Genomic DNA, 21,925 nt, shown 5'->3' on the forward strand with positions numbered 1-21,925 from the left:
GCCTCACGTTCCTATTGGTGGGTAGTAGGAACCACGTGAGGTGCCCCATATTATCTTCCCGATGAGCCAATCATTGGCAGCTACTCTGGAAGAGGGCTGGTTTTAGCCATGCGTTCCCATTGGGTGGTGAGAGGAAGGAGGAGATATGTGATTGGTTGGTTAGTCGGGCGAGATCATGGAGCCGTTCTCGTCGCTCTTCGTCCCCTCAGAGCCGCCGCCTTCCCTCCCCTCCGGTCCTCCGGGGGCCCCGCCGGTGGTTCCGGGCGGCTTCGGACCGGGGAAGCCTCTGTCAGTGTCCGGACCTCCCAACTCATCCGTCCCTCCCCTACCTCCTCCACCCACCCTCTCCTCCGCTGTGCCCGGGGGGGAAGAGGCGGCCAGGAGGAGCTCCGGACCCTTCTATCTCATCAAAGAGCCGCCCGGTGAGTGCTGAGAGAGAGAGAGACCTCCAATGTATGGACTATAGAGAGAGAGAGACCTCCAATGTACGGACTATGGGGGGGAGAGACCTCCAATGTACGGACTATGGGGGGGAGAGACCTCCAATGTACGGACTATGGGGGGGAGAGACCTCCAATGTACGGACTATGGGGGGGAGAGACCTCCAATGTACGGACTATGGGGGGGAGAGACCTCCAATGTACGGAGTATAGAGAGAGAGAGACCTCCAATGTACGGAGTATAGAGAGAGAGAGACCTCCAATGTACGGAGTATAGAGAGAGAGAGAGACCTCCAATGTACGGAGTATAGAGAGAGAGAGACCTCCAATGTACGGAGTATAGAGAGAGAGAGACCTCCAATGTACGGAGTATAGAGAGAGAGAGACCTCCAATGTACGGAGTATAGAGAGAGAGAGAGACCTCCAATGTACGGAGTATAGAGAGAGAGAGACCTCCAATGTACGGACTATAGAGAGAGAGAGACCTCCAATGTACGGACTATAGAGAGAGAGAGACCTCCAATGTACGGACTATAGAGAGAGAGAGACCTCCAATGTACGGACTATGGGGGGGAGAGACCTCCAATGTACGGAGTATAGAGAGAGAGAGACCTCCAATGTACGGAGTATAGAGAGAGAGAGACCTCCAGTGTCCGGAGTATAGAGAGAGAGAGACCTCCAATGTACGGAGTATAGAGAGAGAGAGACCTCCAATGTACGGAGTATAGAGAGAGAGAGACCTCCAATGTACGGAGTATAGAGAGAGAGAGACCTCCAATGTACGGAGTATAGAGAGAGAGAGAGACCTCCAATGTACGGAGTATAGAGAGAGAGAGACCTCCAATGTACGGAGTATAGAGAGAGAGAGACCTCCAATGTACGGACTATAGAGAGAGAGAGACCTCCAATGTACGGACTATAGAGAGAGAGAGACCTCCAATGTACGGACTATGGGGGGGAGAGACCTCCAATGTACGGAGTATAGAGAGAGAGAGACCTCCAATGTACGGAGTATAGAGAGAGAGAGAGACCTCCAATGTACGGAGTATAGAGAGAGAGAGACCTCCAATGTACGGAGTATAGAGAGAGAGAGACCTCCAATGTACGGAGTATAGAGAGAGAGAGACCTCCAATGTACGGAGTATAGAGAGAGAGAGAGACCTCCAATGTACGGAGTATAGAGAGAGAGAGACCTCCAATGTACGGACTATAGAGAGAGAGAGACCTCCAATGTACGGACTATAGAGAGAGAGAGACCTCCAATGTACGGACTATAGAGAGAGAGAGACCTCCAATGTACGGACTATGGGGGGGAGAGACCTCCAATGTACGGAGTATAGAGAGAGAGAGACCTCCAATGTACGGAGTATAGAGAGAGAGAGACCTCCAATGTACGGACTATAGAGAGAGAGAGACCTCCAATGTACGGAGTATAGAGAGAGAGAGACCTCCAATGTACGGAGTATAGAGAGAGAGAGACCTCCAATGTACGGAGTATTGAGAGAGAGAGACCTCCAATGTACGGAGTATAGAGAGAGAGAGACCTCCAATGTACGGAGTATAGAGAGAGAGAGACCTCCAATGTACGGAGTATAGAGAGAGAGAGACCTCCAATGTACGGACTATGGGGGGCAGAGACCTCCAATGTACGGAGTATAGAGCGAGAGAGACCTCCAGTGTACGGACTATAGAGAGAGAGAGACCTCCAATGTACGGAGTATAGAGAGAGAGAGACCTCCAATGTACGGAGTATAGAGAGAGAGAGACCTCCAATGTACGGAGTATAGAGAGAGAGAGACCTCCAATGTACGGAGTATTGAGAGAGAGAGACCTCCAATGTACGGAGTATAGAGAGAGAGAGACCTCCAATGTACGGAGTATAGAGAGAGAGAGAGACCTCCAATGTACGGAGTATAGAGAGAGAGAGAGACCTCCAATGTACGGAGTATAGAGAGAGAGAGAGACCTCCAATGTACGGAGTATAGAGAGAGAGAGAGACCTCCAATGTACGGAGTATAGAGAGAGAGAGACCTCCAATGTACGGAGTATAGAGAGAGAGAGACCTCCAATGTACGGAGTATAGAGAGAGAGAGACCTCCAATGTACGGAGTATGGGGGGGGGGAGACCTCCAATGTACGGACTATAGAGAGAGAGAGACCTCCAATGTACGGAGTATGGGGGGGAGAGACCTCCAATGTACGGACTATAGAGAGAGAGACCTCCAATGTACGGACTATAGAGAGAGAGACCTCCAGTGTACGGACTATAGAGAGAGAGACCTCCAGTGTACGGACTATAGAGAGAGAGACCTCCAGTGTACGGACTATGGGGGGGGGGAGACCTCCAATGTCCGGACTATGGGGGGGGGGGGAGACCTCCAATGTCCGGACTATGGGGGGGGGGGGAGACCTCCAATGTCCGGACTATGGGGGGGGGGGGAGACCTCCAATGTCCGGACTATGGGGGGGGGGGGAGACCTCCAATGTCCGGACTATGGGGGGGGGGGGAGACCTCCAATGTCCGGACTATGGGGGGGGGGAGACCTCCAATGTCCGGACTATGGGGGGGGGGGGGGGGGGAGACCTCCAATGTCCGGACTATGGGGGGGGGGGAGACCTCCAATGTCCGGACTATGGGGGGGGGGAGGGGGGGGATACTGCAGTAAAAAAAATCCAGTCAGATATTTGTCCGTAGCCAGCGGTTATCAGCAGGCCATAGTCTGAGGGTCGCTCTGTGATGTACTCTGTGAAGTATGATGTGCTCTGTGAAGTATGATGTGCTCTGTGAAGTATGATGTGCTCTGTGAAGTATGATGTGCTCTGTGAAGTATGATGTGCTCTGTGAAGTATGATGTGCTCTGTGAAGTATGATGTGCTCTGTGAAGTATGATGTGCTCTGTGAAGTATGATGTGCTCTGTGAAGTATGATGTGCTCTGTGAAGTATGATGTGCTCTGTGAAGTATGATGTGCTCTGTGAAGTATGATGTGCTCTGTGAAGTATGATGTGCTCTGTGAAGTATGATGTGCTCTGTGAAGTATGATGTGCTCTGTGAAGTATGATGTACTCTGTGAAGTATGATGTGCTCTGTGAAGTATGATGTGCTCTGTGAAGTATGATGTGCTCTGTGAAGTATGATGTGCTCTGTGAAGTATGATGTGCTCTGTGACGCTCGTGTTGTATTTGGTTTCTTTACACGTCTATTTACTTTTTTTTTCTCTTCCTCCTCCAGGGCTCTCTGACCTCACAGGCAGTGTCAATCTTATATTACATTACAATTTAGAACATGCGTTCAGTAAATTCTGCGGTAAAAAAGTAAAAGAAAAGCTCAGTAATTTCCTTCCAGATCTTCCAGGTAATAAAATGAATGTGTTCTCAGAATAATAAAGTTTTGTGATTTTGTACAATAAGATAAAGAACACAAGACGTCTCCTGCAGCACAAAGTGAGTGAGGCCAATAAATGATTACATGAAGAGTGATTTTCTATTGGTTACAAATGATCTGTGGGAGGGTCCCTGAGGTGTCAGAATCAGGAGCTACATTACAATCTGTGCAATCTAACAAAACGTTTGTAGTGCAATGGCCTGCCTGATTATGTAGGTCATTATATTATAAAGATTTGATTGATGGAATGTTTATTGTACAGCTACATTGTAATAGAAGTGCTGAGCCTTATGCCGCGTACACACGGTCGGACTTTTCAGCTACAAAAGTCCAACGGACGCGGACGGACTAAAGCTGGCTGGTAATCCGATCGTGTGTGGGCTTCTCCGGACTTTCAACGTACTTTTTTAGCCTCAAATCCGACGTACTTTAGATTTGAAGCATGCTTCAAATCTTTACGTCGTAACTACGACGGACCCCGAAGTCCGCTCGTCTGTATGCTAGTCCTACGGACAAAAACCCACGCTAGGGCAGCTACTGGCTATGAACTTCCTTATTTTAGTCCGGTGTACGTCATCACGTACAAATCCGTCGGACTTTTGTGTGGTCGTGTGTAGGCAAGTCTGTTCGTTAGAAAGTCCGCCGCAAGTCCGCCGAAAGTCTGTCGGACAGGCTGTCGGACTTTTGTAGATGAAAAGTCCGACCGTGTGTACGCGGCATTAGAATGACTATTACAGTGAAACTCAACCAGGAATAGCAAATGACAGCTTCAGTTCAGATCAGGGATCTTCATGATTGTTGGCATGTCACAGCCAATCATATCTGAATCTGTGGTAAGGCCTCCATACACATGATTAGATTTTCTGCAGATTTTTGTCTTCAGATTTACCAAAACCATGTAGTGTAAGGGCCTGCCTGATTGTATACAGATTGAAACTCTTAAGGTTTGACCTCCTATTATATGGTTTTGGTAAATCTGAAGACAAAAATCTGCAGAAAATCTAATAGTGTGTATGGGGTCTAAGACAGAACTCTTAAGTCTAATCTGTGAAGAGTACTGGTTCTTCTGTGTGTCAAAGAGCTGCAGCACTATGCTGATATATGAAAAGGAAAATGCTGTAGTGCAAGATAAATTGGACATCATCCTTTATATTGGACTAATATGTCTCATTTGGGCATCAGATTACTACATGGCTGTTAAGCCTTTTAATTTAAAGGGGTTATAAAGTCTTAAAGTGGTGTTCCGGCCGAAATTATACTTTTTAAATAAAAATACCCCTATAATACACAAGCTTAATGTATTCTAGTAAGGTTAGTCTGTAAACTAAGGTCTGTTTTGTTCGTTTATAGCAGTAGTTTGTTATTTTATAAACTTACAGCAGGCCGTGGCCATCTTAAGTGTGGGCATCTGAAGCCAGACTGTATTTCTTCCAGGATCTCATCCTTGCAGATCTCGCACATGCTCAGTGCAGCACAAGCAGTGTAATAGGTTTCAGGTCAGGTTTCCGTAGCGACGGCAGTTTCAGAGGAAATTGCCGCCCCTTCCCAGAAGGCATTGCAAACAGGAAATGATGCGATGGGCCGCGGCCAGGGAGGAGGAAGTGAAAAATGAATACAGCAGATATACAGTAGGTGCTGAGAAAAAAAATAAAAAAATATCCAATTAGTTTACAGTGCACAGTTTAGTGAGAGATGCTGAAGAGTTGTAAAAGTGGGTGGAACTCCACTTTATGCCTTTTAATTTAAAGGGGGTATAAAGTATTAAGGTTTTTCACCTTAATGCATTAAGGTGAAAATCCTTCTGTGCTGCATCTCCCCTCCCCCTTTCTTACCTTGGCCCAATCCGATCCAACGATGTGCTACTGCTCCAGGCACTGTCGCTCCTTGTTGAGCAGATTGATTGCAGCAGTGGGACTCGAGAGCAAGACTGCACAGGTGCCCCCATGAAAAGCAGCTTTCTGTGGGGGCAGTCGATGAAGAAGAGGGGCTTGGATTGCTGGCAGGGGACCCTAGAAGAAGAGGATCAGGGTTTTTTTGCATAGAGCAGGTAAGTATTGGCGTTTTTTGGTTTTTTTTTTTTTTTTTTTTTTTTTTTTTAATCAAGGGTTTACAAAACCTTAAAGTGGTTGTAAATCTCAAACCTTAAATATGGATAAAGCATAGCCCTCTATATGCAATTAGCGGACCTCCAGCTGTTGTGGGACTTGTAGTTTTGCAACAGCTGGAGGTCCACTAATTGCATATCCCTGCTCTATAGTGTGCACTTGTCTCAATCCATGAGTCACTTCTGATAAGTTTTCCTGACACCAAGAGATAAATGGTGACAGGGGAGGGACCTCCAGCAGATTGACAGCCTCAGCTCTGTTCCTGTGAGCTGTGTGAAGGGGGGTGTGTCCCTTCCGTCCAATCATCTCTCAGAGCTGAGCTCTGCAGAGAGTAACTTCAGCTCTCTGACTCCTTTTGTCTGAATTCTCAGACAAGCTTATTAATTCAGCACTTTGGATGTAGAGAAGACTGCAGATAAACAGGTACAGCGTATGTAAGAGGATTTGTTTAATCTCTGTATATCACCTGAGGCCAGTCACTTCACTTGGTGTATAGAAGGGTTTACAACCTCTTAAGAAATTCCCTACGCTTGACATCTTAAAAATAGGTTAAAATATGCTGTATCTTGTAAATCTTATGAACTTGAAGCCCAATTCTAGGCTCAGCTCTGTTTCCCCAATCAACTTTGCAGATGAAATGTAAATCAGGTTTTCTCTGGGTGACTGTAAAGCATGCAGCCATGAATCTACAGTACATGACAAGTACATCCTTATGTTGGGAAGTGTATTTGGAATTCTTATAATGAGTGGGTGCAATAGACCTTCTAATGGTTTACCTGTCTTTGTTAGGTATGATCGACACTCCCGGTGCTCAGGACAATAGCAGTCTTCGCTCTCTAATTGAAAAGCCTCCAATTTGTGGAAATTCCTTCACACCTTTAACTGGAGCACTACTGACTGGATTCAGACTTCACGCTGGCCCGGTAAGACTTGTGTGTGTGTGTACTTCAAGGCTCGTTAGAAGAAGGCCTTGTACATATTGGCAGCCTTCATGACCCTGCCTGATTTCATGGTGGTGCTTGCTCCATCCCTCCTCTCCTGTACATTTCTTAGGCAAAAGTAAATTGGGTTTTGAAGGTTGGATGTGGGAAGCTCTGCAGCAATTGTGTTGTATTAAAGTATCTAAACCCAAAACCAAAAATGTAATAAATTGCGGCTTACCAGCCCTTAGATGTGGTTGCTGCATTGTTTTTAAGCTTTCTTTCTTCTTTCTTCTTTCTTCTTTCTTCTTTCTTCTTTCTTCTTTCTTCTTTCTTCTTTCTTCTTTCTTCTTTCTCTCTCCACACTCCCTGCCCTAGGGTGATAACCATGGCTTTTTAGAATAGGTGCATGAACTCCCCTTTTCCACCTCCCAGCATTGCCCCTTTTAGAGAATACAGAAACCAGTATCATTTTGTGGTGCTAGGTAATTTGACTGGAATTTGGCAATAACAATATTGCCCCGCCAGCAACTATTGATTCCCTAACAACAATGGACCGCCCACAACAATAGACTCTCGGCAGCAACAACAGATCTCCTTGCAGCCAGCATCTATAGACTCTCTGGCAGCCACCAACACTACTTTCCTCCCTCAACAGTTGATCTCTCCTGACACCCCCACAATATAAGACCCACCCCCAGCAACAGTAGGAACCCCCCCCCCCCCCACTAGCAGCAACAGACTTCTTCAGCAACAATATAACCCTTCCCTACAAAAATAAATCCCCCAGCATCCATATACCCTGCAGCGCACCCCTTGCCATTACATACAGTCAGTGCTGGAGGTCCGGTATTTTATTATTTGTAAACCTTATTTACAAGGTTTTTATTTATTTTTATTTTTTTCTGGTAAGTTGCAACATATTACATTTTTTATTCTTGTGTTTAAGGCCCGTACATACGGGCCGAATGCCAGGCCGGTTTAATAAAAAATGGCCAGCATTCGGCGCGTGTGTATGGCAGCTGGTCCAACAGAAGATGGCCGAGCATACTGGAAAACCAACAGCCGACTGGCTCCCCATCAGGGCTCTCAGCCAATGGCTGGAAACTCTGATCGGCATGTCCTGGCTGGGGGGGGGGCGTCCCCCTGTCAGAACTCAACAGCTCAGCGGGGAAGATTGCTGTACTAAAGTCAGATCGTAAGTACAGCGGCTCCGGCCAGATCTGACTTTGTTATATTTCGTTCGACCCACTGGGTTGAATAGAAAAAATTCCTATTGTGTACCAGGCTTTAGATTTACTTTTAGTGGAATATCTAAGGCTATATCAAGATGTAGAGAGATAAACAAGGATGATGGGTAAACAGTGGAGGACCAGAATAGAAAAGTATTTTGATTATTGGATGGGGACGTGAGGGGTGGGGTGAGGTATTGCTCCCAGGTTCCGGAGGGGTGCTGGGCCACTACACCATTCACAGTGGCGATCAGAATGTTAGTGTTTATCCTATGCCGCAAGGGATAGCAACAAAAAGTGTGAAAACTATTCCACATTTCTATTGGCCACTAAGGCAGTCCATCATAGTGACAGGCCAATAAGGACATTGGCTCAGGATTTGGCTGTAATAGTAGTGTCTCTGCAGATGCTGAAGTTTTGTGAGGCTTGAAAAAGAGAGAGAGAGAAATTTGCCTTTGTGTGATGTTAGTGAAAGCTTAGGTAGTTCTTATAAATTGCTATTTTGTTTAACTGCTTCCTGCCTGGCCTATTGTAAAACGACTGAGCCGGAGCTCTCCCATCCTGGGTGGACGTCATATGGTGTCCTGCACCCGTCACCACCCCTGCTTTTATGCAAGCTTAAATAGAATTGTGGGATGGGCTGGGTGCAGTGTTTTTTTTACAGGATTTCCAATATTGGGCTGCATATTACTTCAGCAAAGGAAAGAGGTGGTCAAATATGTTAAACATCCTTCCATTGTATTAGAATTTATTCTTTTGTATTTTCATTTATAGCTTCCAGAGCAGTGTCGACTAATGCACATACAACCGCCAAAAAAGAAAAACAAAAAGCACAAACAGAGCAGAACACAAGAGCCAGCTCCCCCAGGTCAGTATAGAGCATGGATTAGGGGGATCCACAGGACTGTACAAGTCATGTCACTGACAGGTTGTCTCTCTCCATGTTCTAGAAACACCGTCAGACTCTGATCACAGAAAAAAGAAGAAGAAACAGAGGGAAGACGACCCAGAAAGAAGGCGAAAGAAGAAAGACAAAAAGAAAAAGAAGGTGACTGAGCAATGCCTAAGTTGTTAACTCTGGACTCTAGGCAAATAGAAAAAGCACAATTCTATACCTCTGTACCATTAATAATTTGTCATGAATAAGTGTACCTAGGGTACAGGAAGGCCAGCCGACACAACATGGTATTGCTGCCCATTGTTCTTCATCCAAAAAAATCAGCCCGCTGGCAGAATGTCACAAGAACCCCAAGTTTCCAGTCCTGACACAGGTAATAGCTGTAAAAACTGCCACGGCTACCTCTAGTTAGGCTTGTGGCAAGTAGCTTATTGAGGTGAGGACCTTGTTGGGTGTAGAAGGGAATGAGCGCAGAATTTGCCCTGGAAAGGTATAGCCAACTGTTATATACTTGTCATAGCCTGCAATACCCCAAGCCACCACTGGTGGAAGACTTCACCCAAATCTCACTGGCTGTGCACACACTGGCAGATACACATTTTATATGAAAACTGGTGTACTGTAAGTTTGGGTGCAGTCTACCAATTGGTACACACTGCTGGGATTCCTCAAGCTATCTTTGCAAGCTAAAACCTTTGTTAATCACGTTTCCCAGTGCCCATGCACACCAGACACTACTTACAATAGCTTGCCAGCACCTAGGTGGTTTGTCTGCTATGCAACCATACACATGCGTGCACAGATCTCTGTCTGACAGATCTGCTACTTTACACTCTTATGCTTAATCTGCAAGCAATCTGTCGCACACAACAGTTGTTTACAGATTAACAATGAGCTTAGACCGAGCATACAGACCTGGTAAAACAATGCAACAATCTCTTTGTGCATACGCCTTAGCTTGGTACACAGAAGCCACTTATTAATTTTTTTTATGATTTATTAACCCAAAGGTGAGCAGTGTATAGAAATATATGTACAAAGATGACAATTGTAAAAATACAAAAGGAACAGAGACTTTGGCTATTCACTATGAAATGGGGCGAAAAGTCAGAAATAAACTTTTGGTGGTATTTTATCCGCTGGTGGGAGCATGTCGACGTCCAGCAATTTGTCTTGTTTAGAACAGGCTCTGTACAAATCACCCCATTCATATCTCATGCTTCTCATTTTATGGAGGTGTGGGTTGGATTCTAACCCCTTGACCAATCAACTCTGGAGGCGGCACCTCACATGCTGGGAGGAGAGGTTCTGTCTTCTGAAGTGGCCTTAGATTATATGAACCCGTCTGTTCTGATGACTGGGTTGGAGATCGGATTTTTGACACTAGCGCATCCGTTTGAGCGCAACAAGTCCAATCACCACATGGCTGTTGCGAGAAGATACCATACAACACTTTTCTGGATCTTTACCACCAACATATACCAAATGAGAAACTAATATTTCTCTGCAACTAATGTTTTGGAATTTTTGAGAGCGAAAATATATTCCTCTGACCTTTTTGACATGATGGCAATTGTTGGTGTATAGTGTATAGGCCTTTTACTCTGAGCTTATAGCTAATACATTTATAGATTACCTTTTGAGGCTTAGAAAGGTTATTGTTTGTCCATATCTATAGCTATAAGGACATCCAAATGTTTTTTGGCATCTTGGTGTTGCTTCTGCTGTTTTTTATTTTGACCATTTGCCTAGTAATGAATTCTGTATCCATAATACCACTGAATTAAAATAATATATTTGCGGTCATACAAATTTTTACAGGTTATGTCACATTTTAATTTTTTTTTTTTATTGCAAGCACTCAAATTTTCTTTCCTGTAAACTAAGGGGGACACAGTCCTATATTCAATTATGGTGCCATCTACAGGAGGATTGTACACTGGCAAACCAAAAAAAATTGTAGGCCAACCCAGAATATATTGGCAGTATGCCTAACAACGCTTTTTTTTTTTTTTTCCCTTCAATATAGATTTAGTGCCACATCTTTGCTTGGGCTGGTTTCTACATTGCAGCTCTCTGGGTCAGCCTTTGCTCAGTTTGACTTTTTAAAGTGCCTTACCTGGACCCTTCTGGTCGTTGTCTTCGGGCACAGTGTTCGACTTGTGGCACTTTTGCAGACATCAAGTCTAGCTTTCCAGGTCCAGAGTTGTGGCATTGCTTCAGAGTGTACCTGGTCTTTACAGACTCGCTTTTATGGAGTAGGCTGTTTGGGAAGATCATCGGGAGCCTACCGTGTTATTTTGGCCCGCTGAGTGCTGTTACGTTTCACTCTACTTTGAAACGTGAGAATCGCCTGTAGCCTCACCAAATGCTGCCCCTGGTCTATAATTCTTTAGAGCTCCTAAGACCCTTCTGGTGCACCTGCTGTTTTCCATCTTCCTTAATGGAGACTGGCAACACCCTGACAAGATGTTTGTACCTTCCAAGCGCCTATTAGTTCTGTACGCGTTTGGGGAAGACTTTGTTAAAAAAAAATAGGCTGCCCGTTCTGTGGCTATAGCAGTATCCCATCTTATAGCTTCCACCATCCCAATGTAAAATGCACCTGTTTTTAGGACCCCACCGATAAGCAACTGGAGGCCCTTTCTAGAGCTCTGTTCCCCATGGCTGTTCACCAAAAGTGGTGGCCTCCCAGTACTAGCCTTATTGCAGCTCAGGGTATTCCCATTGTGGAGCTAAGAGGTCTTGACCACTTCATAGTGGGGGAGGAAGTTCCGGACAGGATTTGGCAGGCAGTGTAGCCCTGACCTTTAGGTTTGGATGTATCCCGAACCTTCAGAAAGTTTGCACTGGAACAGACTTGCAATATTTTAGGTCTAGTCCTAAAAACAGCCAAAGATTTTCTGCCTCAGATACTTCACTTCCAGACTCATACCTGATTCTTTGCTTCTGCATGAGAGTCCTGGGGCTGATGGTAGCCCTCTCCGAGGCAATCCCAGTCTCAGTTTTACTCCAGACCTTAAAGGGGTTGTAAATGCTCTGGGTTTTTCAACGTAATGCTTTTTTGCATTAAGGTGAAAAACCATCTGTAGTGCCCCAGAGCCCCCCTTTTACTTGCCTGAACCCGATCGTATGGATTCTGTCCAGGGCAGATCTTTACATTCCAGCCTTCTTTGCCTTTTACGTCCCAGACGTGGAGAATTGGCAAGCAGACTTGGCTGGCAGTGCCTAAACCCAAAGGAGTGTCACAGGTGGGGGATGTTAGATGTGAACCTCCCAGGATCAACAGCTTTGTTTTTAGATACAGAGATCCTCAAGTAGAAGCGGTGAATGCTTTGGTGGCTCCGTTGGATCAGTAAACAATAATCTACCTTTCCTTCCCATGAAACCCCTTCCTTGTCTGCCTGGACAGGCATTCCGGTAATCCTCATAGCTTCAGATTGGTCCAGGCTGAGTCTGAGGATGAGGTTCTTTGACCTGATGTGACTCCTGTCGGGTGCTCATTGGGCTCTTCCAGATATTATGATTTGCTATCTTGCTTCACTGTCGCTGGTTTAAAGGCATTGTAGTTGATTTATTGATAAGCACAGAGCACATTTGCATTCATGGACTTTGATATATGATTTTTTTTTTTTTTTATGGGTTGTCACAGATATTGAGCACTTTTTGACAGTGTATGTACACACGCATTTTAAATGGTAGCGGCACATTTACTTGGAGCCCATAATCTGAGGGGCAGACATCCCTGAATTGGGTATTCCCATAATTTTAGAAACTAGTCTGCTTCTCACAAGATTTATTACTGTAGGTGGAAAGTATACTTTGGTGTGAGGCGAGAGGCTTACACCCTAGAATGTTCTCCATGGGACAAATACATGCCTTTTTTTTTTTTTTTTTTTTTTTTTAAAAATGGATCTGGACAAGCAATTAGCCGTAAGCACCATTTAAGGGTCAAGTATTTGCTTTTGCAATCTTGTCCAGCTTCCTTCAGAAAGATCTTCTCTGCTGGTCATTCCTGATGATCCCTGTGAATCCACTTCTCATTCGACAATTTCTCAGTAGCTCAGACTATTATTCAGTCTCAAGGATCAGGTGCCACCCTAACATGTTAAGGGACACTCCTTTTTAGAGCTAAAAGTTCCTCTTGGTCTCTTTGGCATCAAGCTACTTTTTAATAATTTGCAGTTGCTTTGCCCATGGGGGAGACATGTGTGACTATGTGAGGAGTTTGGGATGTCCTGGATACCTGAAGGCAGTGGTGGAGGGAACCCAGGGTGCCCACACGACTGTGGAAGTAAGAGTGAGGACGTAAGAACCTTTAAAAGTGCAGAGACGCAGTCTAAGGCACTGTTTTGTCTTCACTAGAGCGCTTGATGGTGGAGACGGGTTTGGTTGCAGGTGATGTCTGGGTTGTGTCCCTCCAACTTACCTGAGCAGGCAACTGCTGAAAACAGTTGGTGTGTTGGAGAGAGCCCTTAGCAATGCTGAAGCGCAGAACTTGCCCATCAGTGGGTAATGCTAACACACAGGGAATGAGTGGAGGTGTATGAAATCACAGGGGTCATTGGAAACGGAAGCAGGCAAGGGTACGTAGGTTTGCTGAAGCAGGAAACAGACCGGGGGGACACAGGAGCAGGGGTCACAGGATGTACACAAGACTAAATGCAAACTGAAATAACCAAAGACGCCCACGCTGGTCCTATAAGATTTGCTGGAAGCCGGTAGCTGCACACAGGGGTAAAGATCTGGCGCTGAATCGTGGAACAGGCCCCAGTTCTTTTTTTTTTTTTTTTTTTTTTTTTTTTTTGTATCGCTCAATGGACAAGGACAAAATATTTTCATATTTTATTGTGAAATCCTTTTTTTGGAGTCCATTGAGGGACACCGGTCCCATTCCTCCATTTTTATGATCAAGCTCTTGGTATTGCTTTACCATAAAACTGAGGCATAATGGGTTATCCTGGACTGGCCTACAATATTTTTGTCCCAGTGTCCAAATCAACCTGTAGACAGCATAATCACATGATACTATAGGACTTTGTATCCCCAATGGACTCCCAAGAATTTTACAGCGACAAAAAAAAAATCCTATGTTGACTTGATTTCAAAAGATTCTTGCAGTCCCTGTATAGCAGAGCTCAGTGGGAGAGGAAGAAGCAGCACAAGGATCTAGTTTTGTTCACTTGCTGAGCAGGAGTATACTAATAGAAGGAGAAAGTAGAATGACAAACAGATGCCAGGGCTCAGAGAAAGTGGATTGAATAATTCTGGACATCAGTCAGCCTGAAAAGCTGAAAGTGTAACTAAGGGCTTTCATTTTGGACAGAGTAAGAGCGGGTTATACCCCGTCAGTCAGTTGTGTCACATTGAGAGACCGAGAATAGGGTACTTTTTCATACAAGTACATGGTACAGCAGGTATATATCAGGAATAGGAAATGTTGGGTTTACATACAACATCTTTTATTATTGTTAATCCTTATTAATTTTTTTTTTTTGTTTTCTAGAGCCGACACAGTCCTGAGCACCCAAGTGCAGGAAGCTCACAAAGTGGATTGCGCTGAGTGTTCGCCTTTATTTGTACATATTGTCTACCGTCACTTTTATAGCGTTTAGTTCTTTTTAATAAAGCTCCTTCCTTTCCCAACTTAAAGATCTGTGTATTTTACTTCAATTATTAATCATGTTTGAGCTGTTGAGGCATAAAAATGTTTTGTTCAAAAAAATGTTTTTAAGTAGAACTTTGGTCAAACTATAAAATCACAAATGGTATATGATGAGTGCCAGTAAGACTAGACCCTCTCCTTCACCTTTTACCATCTGGAACATTTTGGAAATTCCCGTTACAGCCAGTAGTACCATTGGATACAACCTTCCTATGATAGGGTGTGTGACGAACTAGGAGCACAGAGAGAGCGCACACGGAGGCGAATCACAAGGATCCATATGTGTGGGCCATAATTGGGGAAATTGACTGTACAGGGAGGGTGGCAGTAGGACACAACACAGAGAAATGACCCCCCCGAGCAACAATGTATCACAGCACTGAAAAAGAGCCTACAGAACGGCAATAGGGCACAGCGACAGGGAAATGGTTCACAGGAGGACCAAAAGGTACAGCAAGGGAGAACAATCCTCAGGATGGCAATATGGAACAGCCAAGGGGAAATAGTCCACGGTCAATCCAGCCCTTGACAGAGTGTTGTCTTTCGTGGCTTGGTGGCTTAGGAATGTAGCTTTGGAGTCAAGTCCTTTCCTCCTGACTTCTGGAAGATCCTCGCAATAGATGCCAGCTTGTTTGGTTGGGAAGGAGTCTTGGGCCCCCTGTGGGTACAGGGGACTTGGACATCAGAAGAATCTCATCTCCCAAACAAACATTTTGGAACAAGGGGTGATGTGGTTATATTAGCAATGCTGGATCTCCAAGCTGGAGGGTCATCTACCCTCCAGTGGTCATCAACCCTGTCCTCAGGGCCCACTAACAGGCCAGGTTTGCAAGATAACTGAAATACATCACAGGTGATATCATTTGCTGCTCAGTGATTTGCAGTATTCTAGTCTGCATCTCCCCAAGGTAATACATAAAACCTGGCCTGTTAGTGGGTCCTGAGGACAGGGTTGATGACCACTGCTCTAATCTAAATTCAGTTGACCAGAACAGTGGCATACATTTGCTATCAAGGAGGAGCCAGATCCTCATGATCCTTAAGATGCCAATATGGGACAGCAAAGGGGAAATTGGTCCACAAGATGACCAGAATGCACAGCAAGGGTTAGATCCAGCAGACCATGCAGAGATCTGAGCAGGGTTTGGCACAGCAAAGAATAATTGTCCATGGAGAGGAAGTATAACACAGCAAGAGGGAAACTGTTCACAGGGCAACAATAGGCATGGCGTGGGACAGGAGATGAGACAGCACAAGGGAAACTGGTAGCAATATGAGCACTTGGCATAGGGTGGACTGTAACAGTCACAGCAAGGGTTAAGGGACTCGCCAGCCAACAGTGGCTGCAGCTGAGGAAGTCCAGGCCGTGTGGGAGGGAAAAGGAGGTACGGCGGGCAGAGGTCATTCATGGGTGCAGTGTCCAGACCACATATACAGTAGTTGCGGGAAGAGCAGAGTCCCAATGTCCAGGAAGCTGCACAGCCCATCCAGGACCATCTGTCTCAGCAGTTCTAAGCGTCTTCTAACCGTCTCGTACTGAGACATGCAGCCATCAGCTCCTCTGTGTTCATCACGGGAGTAAACTTTTAAGGTCTGACCCTTTATTGGCAGCATAGGGCTATTATATAGTTCTTTGAATTCAGCCAAGACCTAAGCATCCAAGGGTGGGCCTTGAAGTATCTAGCTTTATCCAGGTACAGGAGACAATGCTGTCTGCACTACCTACTGAGATCTGCCTCATCTACTACTCCCTGCGGGGGTTACAGGAACTCCCATATTAATTATGCAGATACACTGACTACACACTTTTCGGGGTAGTTGATTTCGCAAAAAAAAATGTTTCTGCCTTCTGTTACAGGGTGACAATGCTCTTCCATCTACAGTGAAATCCCTGCAGCGTTGTCACCCTTGCTGCTATAGTAGTTGCTCAGATGTTTGCACCAGGGATGCTTCTATCAGTAAAAAAACTAAGTCTGGCTCTACTCGCACCACTTTAGAGTGTCGGCACATTGGCAATCAGCACAGAAGCTTAGACAAATGATAAGGAAAAGCCTTGCTCAATCCCTTCTACCGACTGCAGTACTGCCTAGCAGGGTACAGGAAAAATATGGCTTCCCAGCTGTATTTACCATAAAAAGAGGTAAATACATTTTATTAATCATTTGTTGCAAGACACATTGACTTTCTATCCATAACTACTGGGTTATGCTGCCACCTTCATGTGAATTGGCTTTATCCAGATTGGTAGCAGTACCCAGAATGAATATGCAAGACTGAGGACAGCCTGGAATGCTGCCAGTCAGTGCGGGATGCTGTGGGCAGCGATCTCCAGGGTACAGTGTACTAAGTGAACTTGCTGGCAGGGTGCTCTACAGGTCCAGGGCAGTAATTCCCCAGAGGGAAAGTCAATCCCTAAAGGCCCAGTGGGGCGCACCCTCTGTTATGGGTTACAATTGGGCCTACTATAATTACGTTAGTAATTCTGCTTCAAAAATGAGTGTGCGCTCTAAATTGCCTCCAGCATTGCTCCTGATTCTTCTTGTCGGAGGTTGCCATTTTGCTGAAGCCCAAAGCAACAGCAGTAAATCATAAAGCGGAACTAAACCCTTCGATTTACCCATTTCAAAAAACATACATTCCTGGAATGCTGGAAATGCAAACTGTCACATTTGATTGTGTCCTCAACCAAACTATCAAACGTCTGGTGTCATAACTGATCACATGTGTGGCAGTTGCAGATCAAACAGAAGCAGTTTCCTTGGCTGTAAAGGATAGGAGGGTTTCATTCTGCTTTAAGGCTTTCAGCAGTGCCTAAAAATAGAGAGCAACTGGGCATGTGCAGAGCGGGGTGAGACAGTATTACTGTATTTTACACAGTATAGGGACTTATTTTTAATGTTACCCATAGCTATACATGCAAAAGGGGACAGCCTGAAGTGATCTAGCAGGACTTAATTTTTTTACTAAAGTTCCACTTTAGGAGGGAATATAATTTAAATAACTATCATTGGGAGAAATCTATTTAATCTTGGATCTCTAAAGAAGACACATGTCCACACAATGAAGCTGAATACTGTTCAAATTTAAACTGTGTAAGGAGTTATTTACTGTCAGAGTGATAATGACGTGGAACTCCCTTTCACAGTTGGTGGTGTCAGTGGAGAATGTAATTACATGCTAAAACACCTTTTAGATGTGTGTGTAGTGATGTGGAAAACACACACACACATTACACACACACAGAGGTTGAACTGGATGGACAGGGGTCATTATTCAACTCAGGCATCCCAAGTCTCCCGTGAGGTGTGGGAGTCTCCCGCATTTGACTGCGGCTCTCGGACACCCGGGAGTGCAGGGAGATATCCCGGCTGAGCCTGTCACTCATCCACAGACAGAAGACAGGGCAGGATAAATTACAGATCACTGCTCCAGGTAGGTCATATAATCCACCAGAAAGGAAGGGCTGGGTGCTAGCTCCGGCTCGCAAATGTGAACATGTAGGCCAAGTGAGAAAAATTAGCTGCACATCAACATCCGTCCAACAGGTTTATTGAAAGACTTCCACCAGGACTAAAACAGACCAAGGAGTAACAAATAGAGTACAGCCACCATGGTGGCCAGCGGATGTGATGACGTCCTCGCCAGGGAAGACCATTCTGTGTGAAGAGGAGGACTGTAACAATGTCCCGCCTCCTAGATAGACGGAACACCAATGGTGGGACATTGAATCAGTGTGACGTGTATCATAGGAGGCCGGACATTGTTACAGTGGCCATCGGGATATTCAAATCAAAGTTCCGTGACAGAGCTCTGTGTGATCAGGCTGCATTTCATTGGAACTGGTAAAGCTGAATTTCATTGGCACTGGTAAGACTGCATTTCATTGGCACTGGTAAGACTGCATTTCATTGGCACTGGTAAGGCTGCATTTCATTGGCACTGGTAAGGCTGCATTTCATTGGCATTGGAAAGGCTGCATTTCATTGGCACTGGTAAGGCTGCATTTCATTGGCACTGGTAAGGCTGCATTTCATTGGCATTGGAAAGGCTGCATTTCATTGGCACTGGTAAGACTGCATTTAATTGGCACTGGTAAGGCTGCATTTCATTGGCACTGGTAAGACTGCATTTCATTGGAACTGGTAAGGCTGAATTTTATTAGCACTGATCAGGCTGCATTTCATTGGCACTTGTAAGACTGCATTTCATTGGAACTGGTAAGGCTGCATTTCATTGGCACTGATCAGGCTGAATTTTATTGGCGCTGGTAAGGCTGCATATCATGGGCACCGATCAGGCTGCATTTCATTGGCACTGATAAGGCTGCATTGCACTGACACTGATCAGGTTGAATTTCATTGGTACTGGTAAGGCTGCATTTCATTGGCACTGGTAAAGCTGCATTTCATTGGCACTGATCAGGTTGAATTTCATTGGTATTGGTAAGGCTGCATTTCATGGGCACTGATCAGGCTGCATTTCATTGGCACTGGTAAGGCTGCATTTCACATACTGACTCCTACCAGAATGACCACTTCAAATCCCTTAAGTGGTCATGGTGGTTGGAGTGTTCCTATAATATCTCTGAGAAGTAAGCCCCTGTATACTGAGGATTCGATCGTCCTCTAGTTGTGTTGAGTTGGATGGTTGGTCTGCGCCATCTCTCTGAAATGAGTTTTTGCAGGTTGGGATGTCTGTTCAGCCTCACCAAGTATATCCATTGTTTCTCATTCAGCTTCATAGGAACATGTAATATAAATCTAGACTTGGATTGTGAATTGCACATTCATTTCTAGAAGTCTGTACATCAGATCAATGAATGGAGACAACTCAGGAACAAAAGAGAACAGTTGGGAGAGATTCCAATCCAGTTCTTAGCTGTGCAGCTTCTACATAGACTGCAATGTATGGAATCACAACACACTGCCTCTGTATATTTATCATCCACTACAATTCGCACAATTCAGCAGACAGTCACCATACTTCTCCTGTCTGAATCCACCACAACCAACACGGCCGCGGGGATTGACGTCATCACCCGGCGACTCCCGGAAGTGAGCGGTGGCGAGTTCTACACGTGAGCCGTGTGCTGTATATGGTGGGTGAGTAGATGATCGGTGGTGGAGGAGGATGTGTGTGGAATATATGTTGGGGGACACCAGGGAGTTCTCTGATGAATACAGGAGGGTTTTACTTTCGTATGGGAGTGCTGGGAGTGCTCGGCCTGTCTGTTCAGGATTTGTCCCTGAGCCCCAGCCATAGTGTCTAATTCTGAACACGATCTTCAGTAGCAGTGTGTGTGTGACTTCTATACAGGCTGCTAAGTAAAAAAATACAATCACAAGTTCGCTTTTGATTGTCTTTAACCTGTTGCTGCCCATATAACGCACATGTGCGGCCGCAGAAGGGTGGGCTTTAACCTCTTGCTTACCGGGCACCAAAACCCCCTCGTGCCCAGACCAATTTTCAGCTTTCAGCGCTCTCACACTTTGAATGACAATTACGCGGTCATACAACACTGTACACAAATGAAATTTGTGTCATTTTCCCCCACAAATAGAGATTTCTTTTGGTGGTATTTAATCACAGCTCGGGTTTTTATTTTTTGCTAAACAAACAAAAAAGATGGAAAATTTTGAAAAAAAAAAAAAAAAATCATGTTAGATAGTTTGTTATAAAATTTTGCAAACAGGTATTTTTTCTCCTTCATTGATAGGCACTGATGGCCACTGATAAGATGACACTGTAGGGCACTGATAGGTACCACTGATAGATGGCACTGATGGTCGGCACTGTGGGCACTGCTAGGTGACACTGATGGGCAGCACTGTCGTCACGAATACTGACGGTAAAGCGACGCTTTACCGCCGACGCCGCCCCCGCTCCAGTGTGAAAGGGGCCTTAGTGTCTGATTGTGCAATATTGCAGTCCTGCTACGGTATGTCACTGATCAGTACTAGTATATAGAAAAAAAAATAAAAAATTCCATAAATATATACCATAGTTTGTAGACGCTATAAAGTTTGCATAAACCAATCAATATACACTGTTTTATGGCAGAAAGTAAAAAATATTGTTTTGTTTTCTTTGAAATTATCTTTTTTTGTTTAGAGCGCAAAAAATAAAAACCCCCAGAGGGGATCAAATACCACCAAAAAAAGCTCTATTTGTGGGACAAATAAGGACATCAATTTTATCTGGGTACAGCGTCACATGACCACACAATTGTCAGTTAAATTAACGCAGTGCCTTATTGCACAAATGGCCTGGTCATGATGGGGAGTAAATCTTCCAGAGGTCAAGTGGTTAAAGGGACGCAGGGGCTTGGCCCAGAAGGGGTTAAAAAGAAGTCCAGCCTGAGCTCGTATAGCTGGGCTTCTCCTATGGGTCACAGGAATGCAATTAGTTATATGTATATAGGTGATTCTGCACCTCCGTCTACAGGGGGCGTGCACGTGCTCCACCATCGGGCTGCTTCTGCTGTGATTAATCACAGCAGAAGCCGATCTGCGGATGCCGGCCACTGGATGTCCGCCAGTGCCCGCCGATCGGGCAGAGATTCAGAATGGAGCTCTGCCTATGTAAACAAAGCAAATCTCCATTCTGACAGGGGGGAAGGGATGGATTTTGTGTCTCTGAAAAGCAGGTAATAAAATCCATCGCTTCCTCCAGGAAAAGCAGCACACATAGTACACAAAAACACTGGCTAGGCACACAGTAAGGCTGGGTGGACACCATTGTGAATTGGATGTGGGTTCTCTGCATCCAATTCGCAATAGCAGGAGATTTTGACCGGTTCTCTATGGAGCCGGTTCACTTATCTCCGATGCGAATCTGCACAGGGGGTCCTGCACTCCTATTCTGAACGTGATTCTTTCATGTTCAGGAGAGGGAGGTTGAAGCTCATTGAACCGCAGCAGCTCATAGACTCTGGGAAAGCCTATGTGTACATGGGCACACAGGCTTTTATGGAGTTGAGTTTAGGAACTTTGGCAAAAAAATGCCAAAAGCTCCTAAACACAAGTTTAAGCTGCTAGTGTACATGAAGCCTTACCCTTTGATCACCCTAGATGTTTAACCCCTTCCCAGCCAGTATCAGAACAGTGACAGTGTATATTTTTAGCACTGATCATGGTATTCGTGTCACTGATTCCCACAAACTGTCAAAAGCGTAAGTAAGGGCCCTTTCACACTGGGGCGGTTTGCAGGTGCTATTGCGGTAATAATAGCGCCTGCAAACCGACCCGAAACAGCCGCTGCAGTCTCTCCAGTGTGAAAGCC

At 45.2% G+C, this 21,925-nt stretch overlaps 2 protein-coding genes across 3 annotated transcripts in view; both read left to right on the forward strand.

Annotated features, from left to right (window-relative positions):
- Window positions 1-111: 111 nt before the first annotated feature.
- On the forward strand, window positions 112-14,631 carry MED19 (mediator complex subunit 19). The gene is made up of 6 exons (XM_073597100.1): window positions 112-422; window positions 3,672-3,794; window positions 6,719-6,852; window positions 8,856-8,949; window positions 9,032-9,129; window positions 14,486-14,631. The coding sequence occupies exons 1-6, from the start codon at window positions 176-178 to the stop codon at window positions 14,540-14,542; spliced, it is 753 nt and encodes a 250-aa protein (XP_073453201.1). The 5' UTR covers window positions 112-175; the 3' UTR covers window positions 14,543-14,631.
- Window positions 14,632-19,640: 5,009 nt separating this feature from the next.
- FTSJ3 (FtsJ RNA 2'-O-methyltransferase 3) overlaps window positions 19,641-21,925 on the forward strand; it is a 74,947-nt gene continuing 72,662 nt past the window's right edge. The window contains exon 1 of one of the 2 annotated variants that reach the window (XM_073597101.1): window positions 19,641-19,746. The gene's annotated coding sequence lies outside the window, so the exon portion shown is untranslated. The remainder of the gene's footprint in view (window positions 19,747-21,925) is intronic. The other variant, XM_073597102.1, reaches the window with a different exon arrangement.

This window comes from Aquarana catesbeiana, linkage group LG08 (assembly GCF_042186555.1).
Source record: "Aquarana catesbeiana isolate 2022-GZ linkage group LG08, ASM4218655v1, whole genome shotgun sequence".
Taxonomy (NCBI): Eukaryota; Metazoa; Chordata; class Amphibia; order Anura; family Ranidae; genus Aquarana; species Aquarana catesbeiana.

Bases quoted from the DNA above. Each gene is read 5' to 3' on its own strand.
- MED19 (XM_073597100.1), top strand. From the start codon at position 176: ATGGAGCCGTTCTCGTCGCTCTTCGTCCCCTCAGAGCCGCCGCCTTCC. The intron at 423-3,671 runs GTGAGTGCTGAG...TTCCTCCTCCAG, and splicing joins TCTCATCAAAGAGCCGCCCG to GGCTCTCTGACCTCACAGGC. The intron at 8,950-9,031 runs GTCAGTATAGAG...TCCATGTTCTAG, and splicing joins ACAAGAGCCAGCTCCCCCAG to AAACACCGTCAGACTCTGAT.